The 15,772-nt window shown below is 44.2% G+C and overlaps 2 protein-coding genes across 2 annotated transcripts; both read right to left on the bottom strand.

Moving 5' to 3' along the window:
- Nucleotides 1–1,898: 1,898 nt before the first annotated feature.
- Nucleotides 1,899–8,281, bottom strand: LOC123057190 (uncharacterized). Its single transcript, XM_044480292.1, has 2 exons — nt 8,276–8,281; nt 1,899–3,170 (listed from the first exon to the last, which is right to left on the bottom strand). Exons 1-2 carry the CDS (start codon nt 8,279–8,281, stop codon nt 1,926–1,928), a joined length of 1,251 nt encoding a protein of 416 aa, XP_044336227.1. The 3' UTR covers nt 1,899–1,925.
- A 575-nt stretch (nt 8,282–8,856) lies between these two features.
- LOC123057189 (uncharacterized) lies at nt 8,857–10,092 on the bottom strand. The gene has a single exon (XM_044480291.1). It carries the CDS (start codon nt 10,090–10,092, stop codon nt 8,857–8,859), a length of 1,236 nt encoding a protein of 411 aa, XP_044336226.1.
- Between the last annotated feature and the right edge of the window lie 5,680 nt (nt 10,093–15,772).

Below are 15,772 nucleotides of genomic sequence, written 5' to 3'. Positions count from 1 at the left end.
TGATCGTCCCGGCCTGTTCTATTGAAGCCTCGAAGAAGATTAAGCTATCATCGGCGAAGAGAAGATTAGATACTCCTGGACTGTTGCGAGCAATTTTGATGGGATTCACTCTACCGGCCGAGATCTCTCGATTAATGAGGTTTACCAAGCCTTCAGCCACAAACAGAAATAGATAAGGGCTGAGTGGGTCCCCTTGCCGCAGTCCTCTGGAAGGGTTGAACGGTTCCAGTAATTCGCCATTGCATCTAACTGAGTATCTCACCGATCGGACACACCGCATCACCCAATTTGTCCACTTACTGCAGAAACCACTCTTTCGTAGCACGCCTTCCAGGAAGTCCCAATCCACCCTATCATAGGCTTTGGCTAGGTCCAACTTGTACGCACAATAGGTATCTCGGGAGTTTCTGCTATGTTGGATCTTATGGAAGCACTCAAACGCAATGATCGTGTTATCCGTAATCAATCTGCCCGGGATGAACGCACTTTGGGTCTCTGATATGACACCATCCAGGATAGGACGTAATCGATTTACTAAGCATTTGGATACCACTTTGTAGATGACATTGCACAAACTGATCGGCCGGTACTCTTTCAGGGATTGAGGGTCTTTTCCTTTTGGGATAAGCACTATAACTGTGTCGTTTGTACCCTCAGGGAGCACCCCATGTTCAAAGACATCTAGCACAGCCTTTGTCACGTCATCCTTGAGCACCGCCCAATTTCTTTGGTAAAACCGGGCTGGGAATCCATCCGGTCCGGGTGCCTTAAGTGGTCCAATTTAAGTGGTCCTTAGTTTCTCTGCAAACCTTAGACTAAGAGAATGGTGATTGTATCCTGGAAGCGCCCCCCCCCCCCTCACTCACTCTGTTAGGATGTTTAGGAAGTACAAAAAAATGCATTATTTTGCTCTGTTCCACAATGTTACTAAGAATGCCGTTCTTTGCATTATTTGGGAACTATGTGTATGTTGATTCACATGCTATGATTATCTTGGACAACTAAAATAACAGAGGCAGAAGCATTCATTCAGAGTGTGAAATCTCAAATGTATTCTCTGAAACAAAAAAGGGTTTCACAGATACCAAACTAAGCGGCTAGTTTAGTGTTATACCACTAATGGCGTAGTGACTGAAGAAACTCATTTTTTTAAAGAAAAACAATTGATATCCTAATTGAATGAATTGATGATCTCAATGGACAATGCAGACTTGAAATTTCCATCATTTAGCTCGAACTTACCAGGATTTCAATCTACACTAAAAGAAAAATAATCTTTAATATTTATAAGCTGGGAACATCTTAAGTTCTTTGCAGCAATGATGGGCTGCAAAGCACATCCTCTACAAATTTTATTTCTACAGTAATGCCCACAAATACAAGCAACAAACTACAAATGCAACTAGTTTAAGGGGCATGGACGCATGAGAGCATTAGAAAAATAGATGAAATGTTATTTCCGTACCCTGTTGTAAGCCCAAGCCACATCATACAGCAGCTTGACAAAGCGTGTCTTGCCCAACACATGACATTGCAAAATTAACAAAGCTTGCAGAGAACAATTATGCATGCGGGTCCAATTGCAGGACCAAAATTCTGAAGTTGGCAAAAACTTCCCGGTCCTAATTAAGCACCAGGTTGCATTTCTAAGTAATGCAAGAGAAGAAGTAGGCAACAACAACAAAAGATTCATTCGGAAAAAACAACAAGAGATAGCATAAAGCACAATAGATGTAGCATTAGGTTCATACCAAGTACCAAGACAGCATACACAGTAGTTCCAGTAAAGGTGATCTAATCTAGGATCAACCTACTTCTTACCCGTTACATGGCAAAGCATATCCAAAATAACAAAGCAAAAGACTAAAGAATGGCCTTGACCTGTGATCAATCTCCCCAAAGTTGAACGAAGATCTGCCGGCGGCTTATGGAACCTGTTGCAAAGCCAGTTGAGAATCCGGGATGTTGAGGGTGTAGCCGGAGAGAAGGTGGATGATCGTCGAAGGATGGTCAGCGGTGAGGGCAAACTTCTTGTCCTGCTTCACGAAATCGGCAGCTTCAGAGATCCTCTCAACTTTCCTGTCCTTGATGTTGCACTTGCAGATATGAACGGACGAACCCAGTTGTTCAGTGAAGTAGGCGCAGTTTGCCTCGATGCCTGGGAACTTGTCAGCATCGACAGCCAGGCACCTCTGAGGACCAATGAAGATGGCATACCTGCCGATGTTGTCCAAAGCCACGAACTTACCTATCTTGACATCCTTTTTTAGAACAAAGATCGACCCCTTTTCATATAAGACGAGCAACATATGTCCAGCCAAACACACTAGAAAACACAGGAGGTCTGTTGCATCTCGAAGACCGCCAGCGAAGAGCTTGGCAAGCTCAGCAGCATCAAGAGACATCAGCGAAAGGCATAAATCAGCAATCACGGTATGCCCTACAATGTCTGCGTACACACCACCTACGACCGCCTTACGGAAGAAACCATAAGGTGCTTGCTGAACCTCCCGGACGGCAAAACTCTTGCTATCGGGATGGGCCACGTAAATCTTGTGAGATGAGTCACTGAACAAGATGAGCCCGAGCGCAGAGCTGGGAAGGGAGAGGACAGCAAAGGATCCCGCCTCTTGGGGCACAGACACCATGAAACGGATGACAACGCCGGTGAGAGGGTTGAGGATGCTGGCAGAGTGAGGAGGGCTCTTGTCCGCCAGGATCAAGTAGCCATTGCGAGTGGTTGTCACGACGTAGTGGTCGCTGAGCAGCGGGAGTTCTCTATGGAGGAAGCGGCCGGTGTGGGTGTTTACCAGGAGCATCTCTTTCCCTTGGCTCTGGAAGACCTCGTCAAGGACGATCCAGCAGCGCGGGCGGAAACGGTGGTCAGAGGGGTCGCTCCTGGGGTCATCGGTGGCGGCACGCCAGCCGGGGCAGACGGCGCGGAAACACATGTAGCAGTCGATGTCGTTGGTGGCCAGGAGAGAGTCAGCGACGAGGCGGACAAGGTCGGGCGGGAGGGTGGACCACCCTTTCGCCACCATGGCCGGAATCACCGGCAAGGCTTGGGGAAAACTCGGATCTTGCTTCACCCTTTTGGCCGATGTAAGAAGAACAGGGGTGGCTATGGGCGGTGGAGTACAATAGCTACAAAACCCAACGTCTGATCCTCCCTGTGAAAAAACAAGAGGTACATATTTATTAAACTGCACAATTAGCACACAATCTCACAATAAAGGAAGAATCAGAGCAAATTAAGTCACCAGATCTACAGAGGAACACCACCAGAGCAGATGAGATCAAACGGAGGAGGATATGGGAAGAGGGGAGAAGCTGGGGTTGGGGTTGGGGTTTTTTCTTTTTCTTTTTTGAGCGAACACTCTAGAAGAACTGACGCACGCCGGCACCAGTTGCGCCCTGTTCCCATCCGGCAACCCCCAACAATTGGTTTTTTCACAGTAAACTTATCATCTATTCATCTACATCTGTGAATCAACCTGTGGTTGAGTTGGTTAGGTGGACAGTGGTATCCCAACCCATCAGGGTTCAAATCCTGGTGCTCGCATTATTCCTGGATTTATTTCAGGATTTCCGGCGATGCGCTTTCAGTGGGAGGAGACGATCTCTCGGAGGTGCTCATAGCGGTAGGGTGTGCGTGTGTGCGTTCATAGGGGTGAGTGTATGCGTGTGTATATGAGTGCTTGTGTCTGTACTGATGCTCAAAAAAAATATTCATCTACATCTGGTTCCTTATTTAAAGCCAAACCTTTTTAAGTTTGATCAAATTTATGGAGAAATATATTAAAATTCATAATATCAAATCGGTGTTATTAGATTCATCATGAAATGAATTTTCATATTTTTGGTTTAATATTGTGGATGTCGATATTTTTGGCTCTGAACTTGGTCAAAGTTAAATAAAATTGAGTTTAAAAAAAATGCCCCCTTATATTTTGGACGTGATGGAATATTTAGTTTGGCGGGTAGGGGCGATAATGAAGTTTTTTTATGTTTATTTGTAATGTGTTTATTTGGTGGGTCTTTCTCGGTGTGATTCTGGGGAATCAACTAATCAAATCATATTTATGTGAGGGAATTTCTGTGTCTGTGGTTGCATGTACTATATTGGTGCTATAGTATCACCACATGGTGGTCTAGGTGGTGCGAGGTGCGCGGGGGTTGATATGTTTTTCTAGGCCAATTGCTTCTGGTTGAATTGAAAAAACATTGGCTTAATCAAAACAGTAAACCAAACCCAAAATTGAATACCTCAATCGAACGAAAGAGTGTCTAATGAGGGAACATAGTGAATTAAAATAATTAAATGTGAGAGCTCCTTAAAAAATTGTTGACCTGGTCAAAATCAGGTGACCAATTCTAAATTAAAGACCTTGATTAATTTAAATTAGAAAACATAGTGTATAATATAAAAGAATTGAATGAGTGATTTTTGAGAAATTGTTGACTCAGTCGAACTCGCGAGACCCAATTTTAATTGGGGATCTCAATTGATTGTGAGACCTTAAGAACTAGGAAGCATAATGTGAGTGTATAGTATATATATATATATTACATCCAAGTCCGCAGACCACCTTTGGATAACCTCCGCATGTCCACTGATAATGCTTTGCGCACCAACGAAATAGGAGCTAAGCGGGGAGAACCTTATTCCATCTTTAGAGTTCGCCGTCGTCTCACTTTCCTGAGCATGACACAAATTGTAACAAAACTCAAAGAAACATTTAAAAACGGAGCCCTTCCGCCGGCAATTGCCGGGATCCACTGTGCCCCATGGCCCTAAGGCCACCGGAGACTAGCCGGACCGGCAACGGCGCCAATGGGAGGCGAAGGAACCCTAATGTTTATTTGGTGTTGTGGTTGCATTTATGCAGAGAGCGGTACTTCTAGAAATCCGGACAATCTAATCCTTAAAAAATTTCTCTTATGTACCATCAAATACATACCAAGCAGCCACTAAAACAGATCATATGCAGCCTCAGATGCCCTATCACTGGGGCGTGCTACCAATTCTGCGTAGTAAATAGTTAAAAACTATCACATTATGGGTTAGGGTTATAAAAAACTACCATTTTTTCATTTCCTAAAACGCTACAACTATTTTGGTTCGATGTTGCAAAAAGCACTAGTTGTTCGAGCGTTAAATTAAACCGCGGTTATGACCACGCTGGCCCACCCGTTAGGTCTAACATGACTTCAAAGTAAACACTATTAGCTTTGACCATTAGGTTGACCGTTATGATAGGTGGAGTCCACACGTCCGTCCCTTTTAAAAAATAAAAATCAATCTGGCCCCTGTAACTTTTTTTAAAAAGCAATCAAGTCTCTATAAATCTTTTTAAAAAGCAATCAGATCCTTGTAACTTTTTAGAAAAAGCAACCAAGTCCCTGTAACTATTTTTAAAAAAGCAATTGAGTCTATGGAACTTTTAAAAAAGCAATCGGAGCCCTGTTAGTGTTTTTAAAAAGCAAGTCGGCCGTGGTGGCGGCTAGTCGTGGCTGCTGCGGCCTTGGCTGCACCGTGGTGGTGCTGCTGCATAGGTCCCTGCGCCCCCTTTGATCAGGGGGCACAACCGTGCTTAGCCTGTGGCCAGCGCCGTCAGAGCTCTGCCCCGCCGCGGCCTTGTGAAGATCACGCCGTAGTCGAGCTCCTGCTGAGTGCGCCGCAGTCCAGCGTGCGGCGGAGATTGTGGTTGGACGCCACCTCTGCTTTTGCTTGCCGCTGCTTCTACATGCTGGGGCCGCTGCTGCCGCTTCTTGTCTGCTTGTCGCCGCCGCTACTTGCCACCGACGCTCTCCTGCGTGCCTCCCCCGTCGTGCCCTAGTGGTGCTTCCGTCAACGCCGAGCTCGTGTGTAGGTCATGTCGCGCCGCTGCAGCTGATGTTGGTCGGGAGATCAGGCGGCGCTCTCGGAAGGGAGAGGGGGCAAGGCAGCATGGAGTTCCATGTTCTTTGGGAAAAAGAGGTTCATTATGGATTTTAGTGTGGCTGACATGTGGATCCCACTGGTCCGTAAATGGCTGAAGTTAACCGTTCAGATAATGGTGTTGACTTTTGTGCCACGTGGACCTGACAAGCAGGCCCATCCATGTCATAAACCGGAAAGACATAACCGTCCAGCAACTAGTGTTTTTTGGAACAGCCAATCAAAATAGTTGTAGTGTTTTGGAAAAAATAAAGAAAGTGACAGTTTTCTGTAAAAAATTATAAAAGTAGGGTGATAACTAATAGTTGTGCATGTACTTTCAACTGCTGTTCTTAGTAACTTGCAGCTCAATAGCTCACTCACTGGTCTATATTGCTTTCAATTGCTGTTCTCTGCTTATTGTTGCAGCATTACACAAACATTTTGAGCTGTTGATAGAGTCTAGTTCTCTGGTACAGTGATCAGTTGCACCACTCCCCAGTTGAAACAGCTCCGAACACATGCACACTCTAAACAGGATAAAGCCTATGTAAATGTACAACACCCGCCACGCAAAAAAATAGTAAATAATCTACAATGCCCCTTTAATTAGACACAGCAATTGCAAACCGTGTCACAGATATTTATAAGCTCGGAACATCTTGAGTTCTTTGCAGCAATGATGAGCTGCAAAGCACATCCTCTAAATTTTTTATTTCTGAAATAATGCCCAGAAATGCAAGGAACAAGCTACAAATGCAACATTAATGTTACTTTCATACCATGTTATAAGGCCAAGCCGCATCGTACAGCAGATCGACAAACCATTTCTTGCCCGGCACTTAACATTGCAAAATTAACAAAGCTTGCAGAGAACAATGATGCACGCTAATATGATCAATGGTCCAATTGTGGGAGCCAAATTCAGAAGTTGGCAAAAAGTTCCATGCCCTAATTAAGCACCCGATTGCATTATGGAATCTATTGAACAAAGATGTGCCGATGCCAGTCCTGGCCGGTGCCTTATGGAATCTGTTTCAAACAACTCTTAATAAAAACTCTTAGTTTCTTTGCAAAAGACTGTAAAAAAAGGCGTTTTCATACAGGGAGTACCTAACTACCTATTATCTTTCAAGTTAATTATTTTATTTATTATCTTTTCTTTCTGTTTTATAGCATTTACATTCATCCCCATATCCTTGGAGGCACAGCTCCCCCCTCTGCCCTGCTCCCGATAGGAAGTTTTAATAATTTATTATTCTGGGTTAGGTTACTGAGAACATCTGGTGTTGTTTTCTGCATTATTTGGGAACTAGGTGTATGAGGTTGTAGTTGATTCACATGCTGGCCAGTGAAATGCAGCAAAACAATGTACAGACTAAGTAGATCCCCGATAACAGCATTGGGTTGCCGAAATAATACTTACACCAAGTAACTAGTTCTCCGCAATAAAAAAAGCAGAGAAGGCAGAAGCGGCACAAGAAGCAATCATTCAGAGTATCATAAGTATCATCTGAAACAAAAGAGGGTTCACAGGTACAGAACAAAACAACCAATTTAGTGTTGTACCAGTAATCATCTAGTAACTGAACATACTGATTCATTTTTTTTATAGAAAAACAACTGATATCCTAACTGAAGGAATTGATGATCTCAATGACACAATGCAAGATTCAACTTACCAGGATCCAACCACCCCAAGCTCACTGCTGGTACAGTAAACAAAAAGCTAATGCATTGCTGAATGGTAATAAGCTGCAGCTGCACAAAAACTCAACCGGGGCAGTCTTTTCTCAGAGAGCAAGCCAATATTTCACTGCAGTTCGAGATGAAGAAGAAATTGTAAAGGTTAGGCTGACAACTAGTAGTTGTGCATGTACTTTCAACTGCTGTTCTTTGCTTACTGTTGCAGCATTACACAAACATTTTGAGCTATTGGTCTTGAGTCTAGTTCTCTTATATGGTGATTATGGATCAGTTGCACCAAATGCCCAGTTGAAACGGCACTGAAGGCAAGCTGGGAACATCTTAAGTTCTTCGCAGCAATGATAAGCTGCAAAGCACATCCTCTACAAATTTTATTTCTGCAGTAATGCCCATAAATACAAGGAACAAACTGCAAATGCAACTAGTTCACGGGGCTGAAGCATAGACCCATGGGAGCATTAGAAAAAATATACAAAACACTACTTTCATACCCTGTTGTAAGCTCAAGCCGCATCATACAGCATCTCGACAAACCGTGTCTTGCCCAGGACATGACATTGCAAAATTAACAAAGCTTACAGAGAACAATGATGCATACTAATATGATCAATGGTCTAACTGCAGGAGCTAATCAGAAGTTGGCAAAACCTCCATGTCGTAATTAGGCACCAGATTGTAATTGTAATAAGTAATGCAAAGAGAAGAAGTGGGACACACAGAAAAAAGATACTCCCTCTGTCCCATAATATAAGAATGTTTTTCAAGTTACTTATGGGACGTAGGGAGTAGTATAAAGCACAATAGATGTAGCATTTGGTTCATACAAAGTATTACCTCCATCCCAAAATTCTTGTCTTAGATTTGTCTAGATACGGATGTATCCAACACTAAAACATGACTAAATACATTCGTATCTAGACAAATTGCTACGAAGTAATAATACAAGAGAAGAACAAGTGGACACACCTAAATAAAATAGCATCAAGCACATTAGATGTAACATTAGGCTGATACCAAGCACTACTAGTTAAGACAGCAAACTGTAATTCCACAACTGGCGATCTAACATAGAATCAACCTGTTTCTTACGTACCCTTAACCAGGCAAGGCATAACCATAATAATAACTAAAAAGAAGAGTAGAAGGGAAACAAGAAGAATTACTTAGCAAATGCATAGCCTTCTTGTCCGATCGAAATCACTAGAGTTAAACGAAGATCTGCCGACGCCTTAGGAAATCTGTTGGAATGCCAGATGAGAATCAGGGATGTTGATGGTGTAGCTGGCGAGAAGGTGGATGATGGTGTGAGGACGGTCAGCGACCAGGACAAACTTCTTGTCCTGCTTCACGAAATCTGCAGCTTCAGAGATCCTCTCTACTTTGGTGTCCTTGATGTTGCACTTGCAGATCCAAGCAGACGAACCCAGAAGTTCAGTGAAATAGACACAGTCTGCCTCAATGCCTGGGAACTTATCAGCATTGACAGTGAAGCACCTGTGGTCGCCGATCAAGATGGCAAATTTGCCTGTAGTCTTCAAATGCAAGAGCTTACCTGTCTCGGTGTCAAATTGGAGAGCAAAGAGAGAAGGGGCTTCCTGTGGATTCAAGAGCTTCAACACGATACATATATGCCCATCCAAATCCACTAGGAAACACCGGCTTCCGTACGCATCTCCAGGAAGATCGCCGGAGAAAACCTTGGCAATAGGATATCCAGGATCAGCGGGCATAAACTTGCGTAAGCATGTAAGCATCTCAGGAACTACGGATGATCGCAAGTGACCCATGACACCACCTACGGCCGCCTTCCGGAAGAAATCGTTAGCTAATTGCAGTATAAGCCTTTCACTGTGAGGATCAGCCGCAGACGAGTCGCAGAACTCGGTGAGCGAAGAATCGATCCAGAAGTCAGCGCTTCCCACAACAGGGGGCACGGGCGCCGGGAAAGGGATCACGACACCGGTAAGAGGGTTGAGGACGCGAGCGTAAGGAGCGCTTTTTCCCGCCAGAAGGAAGTACCCGCCGAGAGTGGTGGCCACGACGTAGTGATCGCCGCTGCACAGCGGTAGTTTTCTGTGGAGAAAGCGGCCAGTGTCTGTGTTCAACAGCAGCAGCTTTCCTGGGCTCTGGAAGACCTTGTCGAAGACGATCCACCGGCGCAGGCGGAAACGGGGGCCGCAGGCGTCGCTCCTGGGGTCATGGGTGGCGGCGCGCCAGCCGGGGCAGACGGCACGGAAGCACATGTAGCAGTCGAGGTCGTTGGTGGCCAGGAGGGAGTCGGCGACGAGGCGGACGAGGTCGGGCGGGAGGGTGGACCAATTGGACCAGTCTTCTTCGGTAGCCATGGCCGGAACCACCGGCGAGGTTTCCGGACAAAGCGGATCTTTCTTCACCCTTTTTGCCGGCAGATGAAGAACCTCACCGGGCGTCGCCGCCGGCGACGCAGGCTCCAGTTCTTGCGACATGACCATACGCCTCTTCAAGTCGAAAAACCCCGATCCTCCTCCCTCTAAAATACAGAAGTTATAGCTTTGTAAAGGAGCAGCGTAAAAGGAAACTCAAAAGCACACAATCGCGTCAAGAAATGAAGAACTAGAGGCAGAGATCTCGCTTACCAGATGTACGGCTAGCGGAACACGGCCAGAGCAGATGGGGTAAAACGGAGGAGAAGAGTGACGAAATGGAGGGGAGAAGCCGAGAAGCCTGGTCTTGAAGAAGTGACACACGGCTGGGGAGTAGCACGCCCCGTCGAATTGAATGCCCTCCGGGCGAAACGATGCGTCCATGCGAAAATACCAAGGACGAGTCAAAGCGAAGAACGACTTCTTAGGAAAGCATTTGTGGTCTGCATGCCCTATACAATGAGCTGAAACAAATAGGACTTCCCCTTGATAAAAAAAAGAAACAAATTGGAATTCAACCGATTTTTTGTCCAACAGCAACATGACACGTGTATGTATTTACGTATAACAAACAAACAACAAAGAGCCTATTTAATTTATTTATTTTTGCATCTTGTTAGTCCCATTTCTATTGCTCTGCATCACCTGCTGAGATTTGGAGGGGCATGAAATCGCTAAATGTAAACTCACCAATGCATGTAAAAGTATCTACTCATTTAGTAATTGTCATGCATGTAACAATTAAAATGAACACGTTAACTAAAATACTTTTACTCTCGCAAAAAAAAACTAAAATACTTTTACGAACTACAAAATTTGTTTCACTACTCACCATTTGCCTTAGTTGGGGATATTTTTCAATTGAGACATTTAAACCGGGAACAAGACAATATATCCTTTGCCCGACGACTGCTATATCTCGCTTATTGTGAGACAGAGCACCACTTCGTCTAAGTGACTATCGCTACCACATTCTACTAGGGCACCGCTTCGCTCCAACCACACATTTCCATCGGTTTTATTATTAGCGGTTTGGGGAACCTTCCTTACGGTTTTAGGAAGGTTCCACCTAGTTTTTCTTTTTCTTTTGTCCTCTATTTTTCTTTGCTATTTTTATCGATTTTGTTTAATTTCCTCCGTTTTTATATCTTGTCGTTTTTCCTTTCTTTTTTTTCTTTTTTTTCTTTCTTCATATACATATCAGCTTTTTAATACATGTTAAATATTTTTCAGATACACATTTTTTCAAATACATGTTGAACATTCTTCTGAATACATGTCAAACATTTGTGAAATGCATATTCAACATTTTTTATATACACATTGAACATTTTTAACTAAAGCTGCACATTATTTAATCACAAGTTGAACCTTTCCCAAATACAAGTTGAACATTTTGCTAAGTACATGTTGAACATTTTTCTTAAATACATTGAACATTTTTTAAGATACATGTTGACCACTTTTAAGAGTGTTGTGTTGGTTTCTTTGAAGGGTGCTTTATTTTAATTTTTATAAACCGTTATGTATATATATTTTTGGTGAAAAAACATCATAGATTTGTTAAAGAGAATTTATATGTCATTGTCCGCATCTCGGTAGAGGCCGACGCTGCCCTCACGGCCCCCTTTGGCGTGGAGGAGGTTTGGGCCGCCATCAGAGGCATGAACCCCTCGTCCGGCCCGGGCCCGGACGCCTCCCGATTAAGTTCTTCCAGACTTTTTGGCCGGTCATTAAGCCAGAGGTGTTGGCGCTATTTCAGGAATTCTACGTTGGGGCGATTGACTTGGCCCGGCTAAACTATGGGATCATCACCCTCATCCCCCTAAGGTGGCCGGGGCCTCGGACATCCGCCATTTTCGCCCTATTACAGTGATCAATGTGATCTTCCGTATTCTGGCAAAGGGGTACGCCAATAGTGTGACCCTGCTAGCTGACCACATCACCCATAGGAATCACTCGGCCTTTATCAAAGGCTGACACATCCTGGATGGGGGATTGGTGTTCCATGAAGTCCTTCATGATGTCCGTGTCGGGCATCAGCGGGCGGTCTTCTTGAAGATTGACTTCCATAAAGCCTACGACACGGTCCACTGGCCCTTCCTTCGGGAAGTCCTCCTCCATAAAGGGTTCGACGATAGATGGGTCACCCGTGTGATGCAAATGGTGTCCTGCAGCTGCACCGCAGTTAACATTAATGGGGAGATTGGCCCCTTCTTCCCCAACCTATGTGGGATGAGACAGGGCAATCCCTTCTCTCCTACGCCGGCGGCCTTTTATATGCCGACGACATTTTGTCGGGGCCGTCGCCATAGGCCAATATATGCCGATGGCCTTGCCGTAGGCGTAGAAAAGTCGTCAGTATACAGACGTCTATGCCGACGGCAGCCGTAGGCATAGAAGGGAAGTCGACTTATCTCCGTCTATGCCGCCAGCCGCCGTCGGTATAGCTAGGCCCGAGGCACACATGGGGGACTGCCGACCCGGGCTCAGACGGCTGGCCGACGCCGTCAACTCTATGCCGACAGCCATGACGATGGGCCGTCGACATAGATGTTTGATGTTACCTTTAACCAGCGGCTGCCACGTGGCTAGCTATGCCGAAGGCCTTGCCGTAGGCATATGTGTTCTCTTTTTTATGTTTTTATTTGATATTTTGTGAAGTCAAAATTTGATTACTTTGAACCTGACTTATTTATTTTTAACATTAAAAAATTATATATAGATTATGAATATCCATTATGTTTTTGTTTTTTAGTATGTTAGAAATGTCACCTCATGTACTTTTGCAGATAGGTCCTTGTACTTTGTTATAATCACAACTAATTGATACTTGCATTGATTTTGACCAATTTATATCGTTTTTTATAAGAATCTTGAAATTATTCAGTTGATATACTATGTTTTAAATTTGAATGACCTAAAAATGATGTTTTCTTCCGTGATAATATGATAATAATCCCAAGTGACTCAACAAATATTGCTATGCTCCGCGGCAATGGCGCCAGAAAAAGGTCTTGATAACCCACAAGTATAGGGGGTCGCAGCAGTTTTTGAGGGTAGAGTATTCAACCCAAATTTACATAAAAAACCCTTTGTTTTCCACTTTTTGTATATTTTTCATTCCTTGGCCATCCGAAGTGTTCCCGTGGGCTGACCTATCACAACCGGGTGAAAGCTCATCTCCGGGGTGCGCCCCCCCTTCACGGACGGCATTGCAGCCGGCACCTTGAGGGGGGAAACGGACGCGTCGGGTCTACACGGAGGGAACCTAGCGGTGGTTTTGGCCCGGAACTTGTTCCTAAGTGTTCCTATGGACCGATCTATCACAACCGGGTGGAGAAGTCCATTGGTCAAAGCTCGTCCTGCGAAAGTCAAAGGGTTAGATCTCCTGGTCAACTGCTCTAGGGTTAGGCGAGACGGGGGCCTTGAGGGGGTAGCAATGCCACCATCGCACGGGGCCCTCTGATAAGCCACAAGTATAGAGGATCGCAATAGTTTTCAAGGGTAGAGTATTCAACCCAAATTTATAGATTCGACACAAGGGGAGCCAAGGAATATTTGAAGGTATTAGCAGCTGAGTTGTCAATTCAACCACACCTGGAGATTAATTATCTGCAGCAAGGTGATCAGTAGCAAAGTAATATGATAGTTTTGATAGTAGTAGCAGCAGCAACGGGAACAATAACAGTGATAGCAGTATTTTGTAGCAAGTGTAACAATGACGATAGTAGTAGTAACTTAGCAAGATCAATATAAATAAATTCGTAGGCATTGGATCGGTGACTTGTTGGATGATATTCATCATGTGACAGTTATAACCTAGGGCGATACGACACTAGCTCCAGTTCATCGATATAATGTAGGCATGTATTCCGTAAATAGTCATACGTGCTTTATTAAAAGAACTTGCATGACATCTTTTATCCTACCCTCCCGTGGCAGCGGGTCCATATTGGAAACTAAGGGATATTAAGGCCTCCTTTTAATAGAGAACCGGAACAAAGCATTAACACATAGTGAATACATGAACTCCTCAAACTACGGTGATCACCGAGAGTGGGCCCCGTTGTTGTCACTCCGGGGTTGTCGGATCATAACACGTAGTATGTGACTATAACTTGCAAGGTCGGATCTAAAACATGGATATAATGATGAATTCATAAACGGTTCAGATCTGAGTTCATGGCACCCGGGCCCAAAGTGACAAGCATTAAGCATAGCAAAGTCATAGCAACATCAATCTAAGAACATAGTGGATACTAGGGATCAGACCCTAACAAAACTAACTCGATTACATGATGAATCTCATCCAACTGCTCACCGACCAGCGAACCTACGAAGGAATTACTCACTCCCAGTGGGGAGCATCATGGAATTGGCGATGGAGATTGCTTGGTGATGACGAAGAACGAAGATCCCCCTCTCCGGAGCCCTAAACGGGACTCCAGATCTACCCTCTCGAGGAAGAACATGGCTTGGCGGCGGCTCCATCTCGTGGAACGCGAGAATTCTTTCTCCCTGATTTTTTTCTGGAAATATGTGATTTTATAGCGTTGGAATCAGGGTCTACGAGGCCACCAGGTGGGTACAACTCACCTAGGCGCGCCAGGAGAGGGGGGCGCGCCCTGGTGGGTTGTGCCCACCCAGGGGCCCCTCTCCGGTAGGTTTTGGCTCCAAAAATCCTATTTTATTCCATAAAAAATCCTCGCAAAGTTTCGTTTTATTCTGAAAACTTTTATTTCTGCACAAAAACAACACCATGGTAGTTCTGCTGAAAACAGCGTCAGTCCGGGGTTAATTTCGTTCAAATCATGCAAATTAGAGTCCAAAACAAGAGGAAAAGCATGAGAAAAAGTAGATACGTTGGAGACGTATCAATTCCACCAAGCTTAAACCTTTGCATGTCCTCAAGCAATTTAGTTGATAAACTAAAAATGAGAAAGAAAAACTTTTACAAACTCTTTTGCTCTTGTTTGCATAAATAGGCTTAAACAAAACCCAGGTTTTCAGCCAGCATTACAACTAAGCATGTGAACAATAACTCTTAAATATTATATTAACTCATATTAATGACATAATCAGCTAGCGAGCAATAATAAGATATCTCAAACGGCAACACGTTGTCAAAACAACCATGATATAATATGACAATAGTGGTATCTCGCTAGCCCTTTCTGAGACCGCAAAACATAAATGCAGAGCACCTCCAAAGTACAAGCTGTGACTAAACATTGTAATTCATGGTAGAAAAGATCCAGTCATGATGCACCCAACATTAGCTACACACGATGCATAACTCATGACAGCTGTGCTCTACTCAGTTTCTGGCGCTTGTTTAAGAAGGTGATGACACAACATAAAAGTAAATAGATAGTCCCTTCGCAGAGGGAAGCAGTGATTTGCAGAGGTGCCATAGCTCAATTTTTAAAACCGAGATAAATGATATTTGGAGACATGCACCCTTCTTATTCACTTCACGACCATCAGTTATCAACATCTTCCATGCTAAGCACGCTAGTGGCGGTTCCCAAGCGATAAAAGTAAAGGTGTTGATTCCATTGGGAGTTTTTGTTTGATTATTTCAGAGATGAACTCTTTTTCATGTTTGCAGTTTGGGACTGGGCATCCCTATTACCGCCCATTTTCTCGTGCGATGGCGAGTGAATAAACACTCAACCTGAGAATAACCCGCTTAGCATGGAAGATATCGACCACCTCTTGTCGTTCCATGAACGATCCA

Source organism: Triticum aestivum, chromosome 3A (genome assembly GCF_018294505.1).
Source record: "Triticum aestivum cultivar Chinese Spring chromosome 3A, IWGSC CS RefSeq v2.1, whole genome shotgun sequence".
Lineage (NCBI taxonomy): Eukaryota > Viridiplantae > Streptophyta > Magnoliopsida > Poales > Poaceae > Triticum > Triticum aestivum.
The sequence above is the reverse complement of the archived record's forward strand: the minus strand, read 5'-3'. Positions and strand labels throughout refer to the sequence as shown.

What these genes read in the sequence shown, in the direction of transcription:
- LOC123057189 (XM_044480291.1), bottom strand. Translation starts at nt 10,092, where the DNA reads ATGTCGCAAGAACTGGAGCCTGCGTCGCCGGCGGCGACGCCCGGTGAG.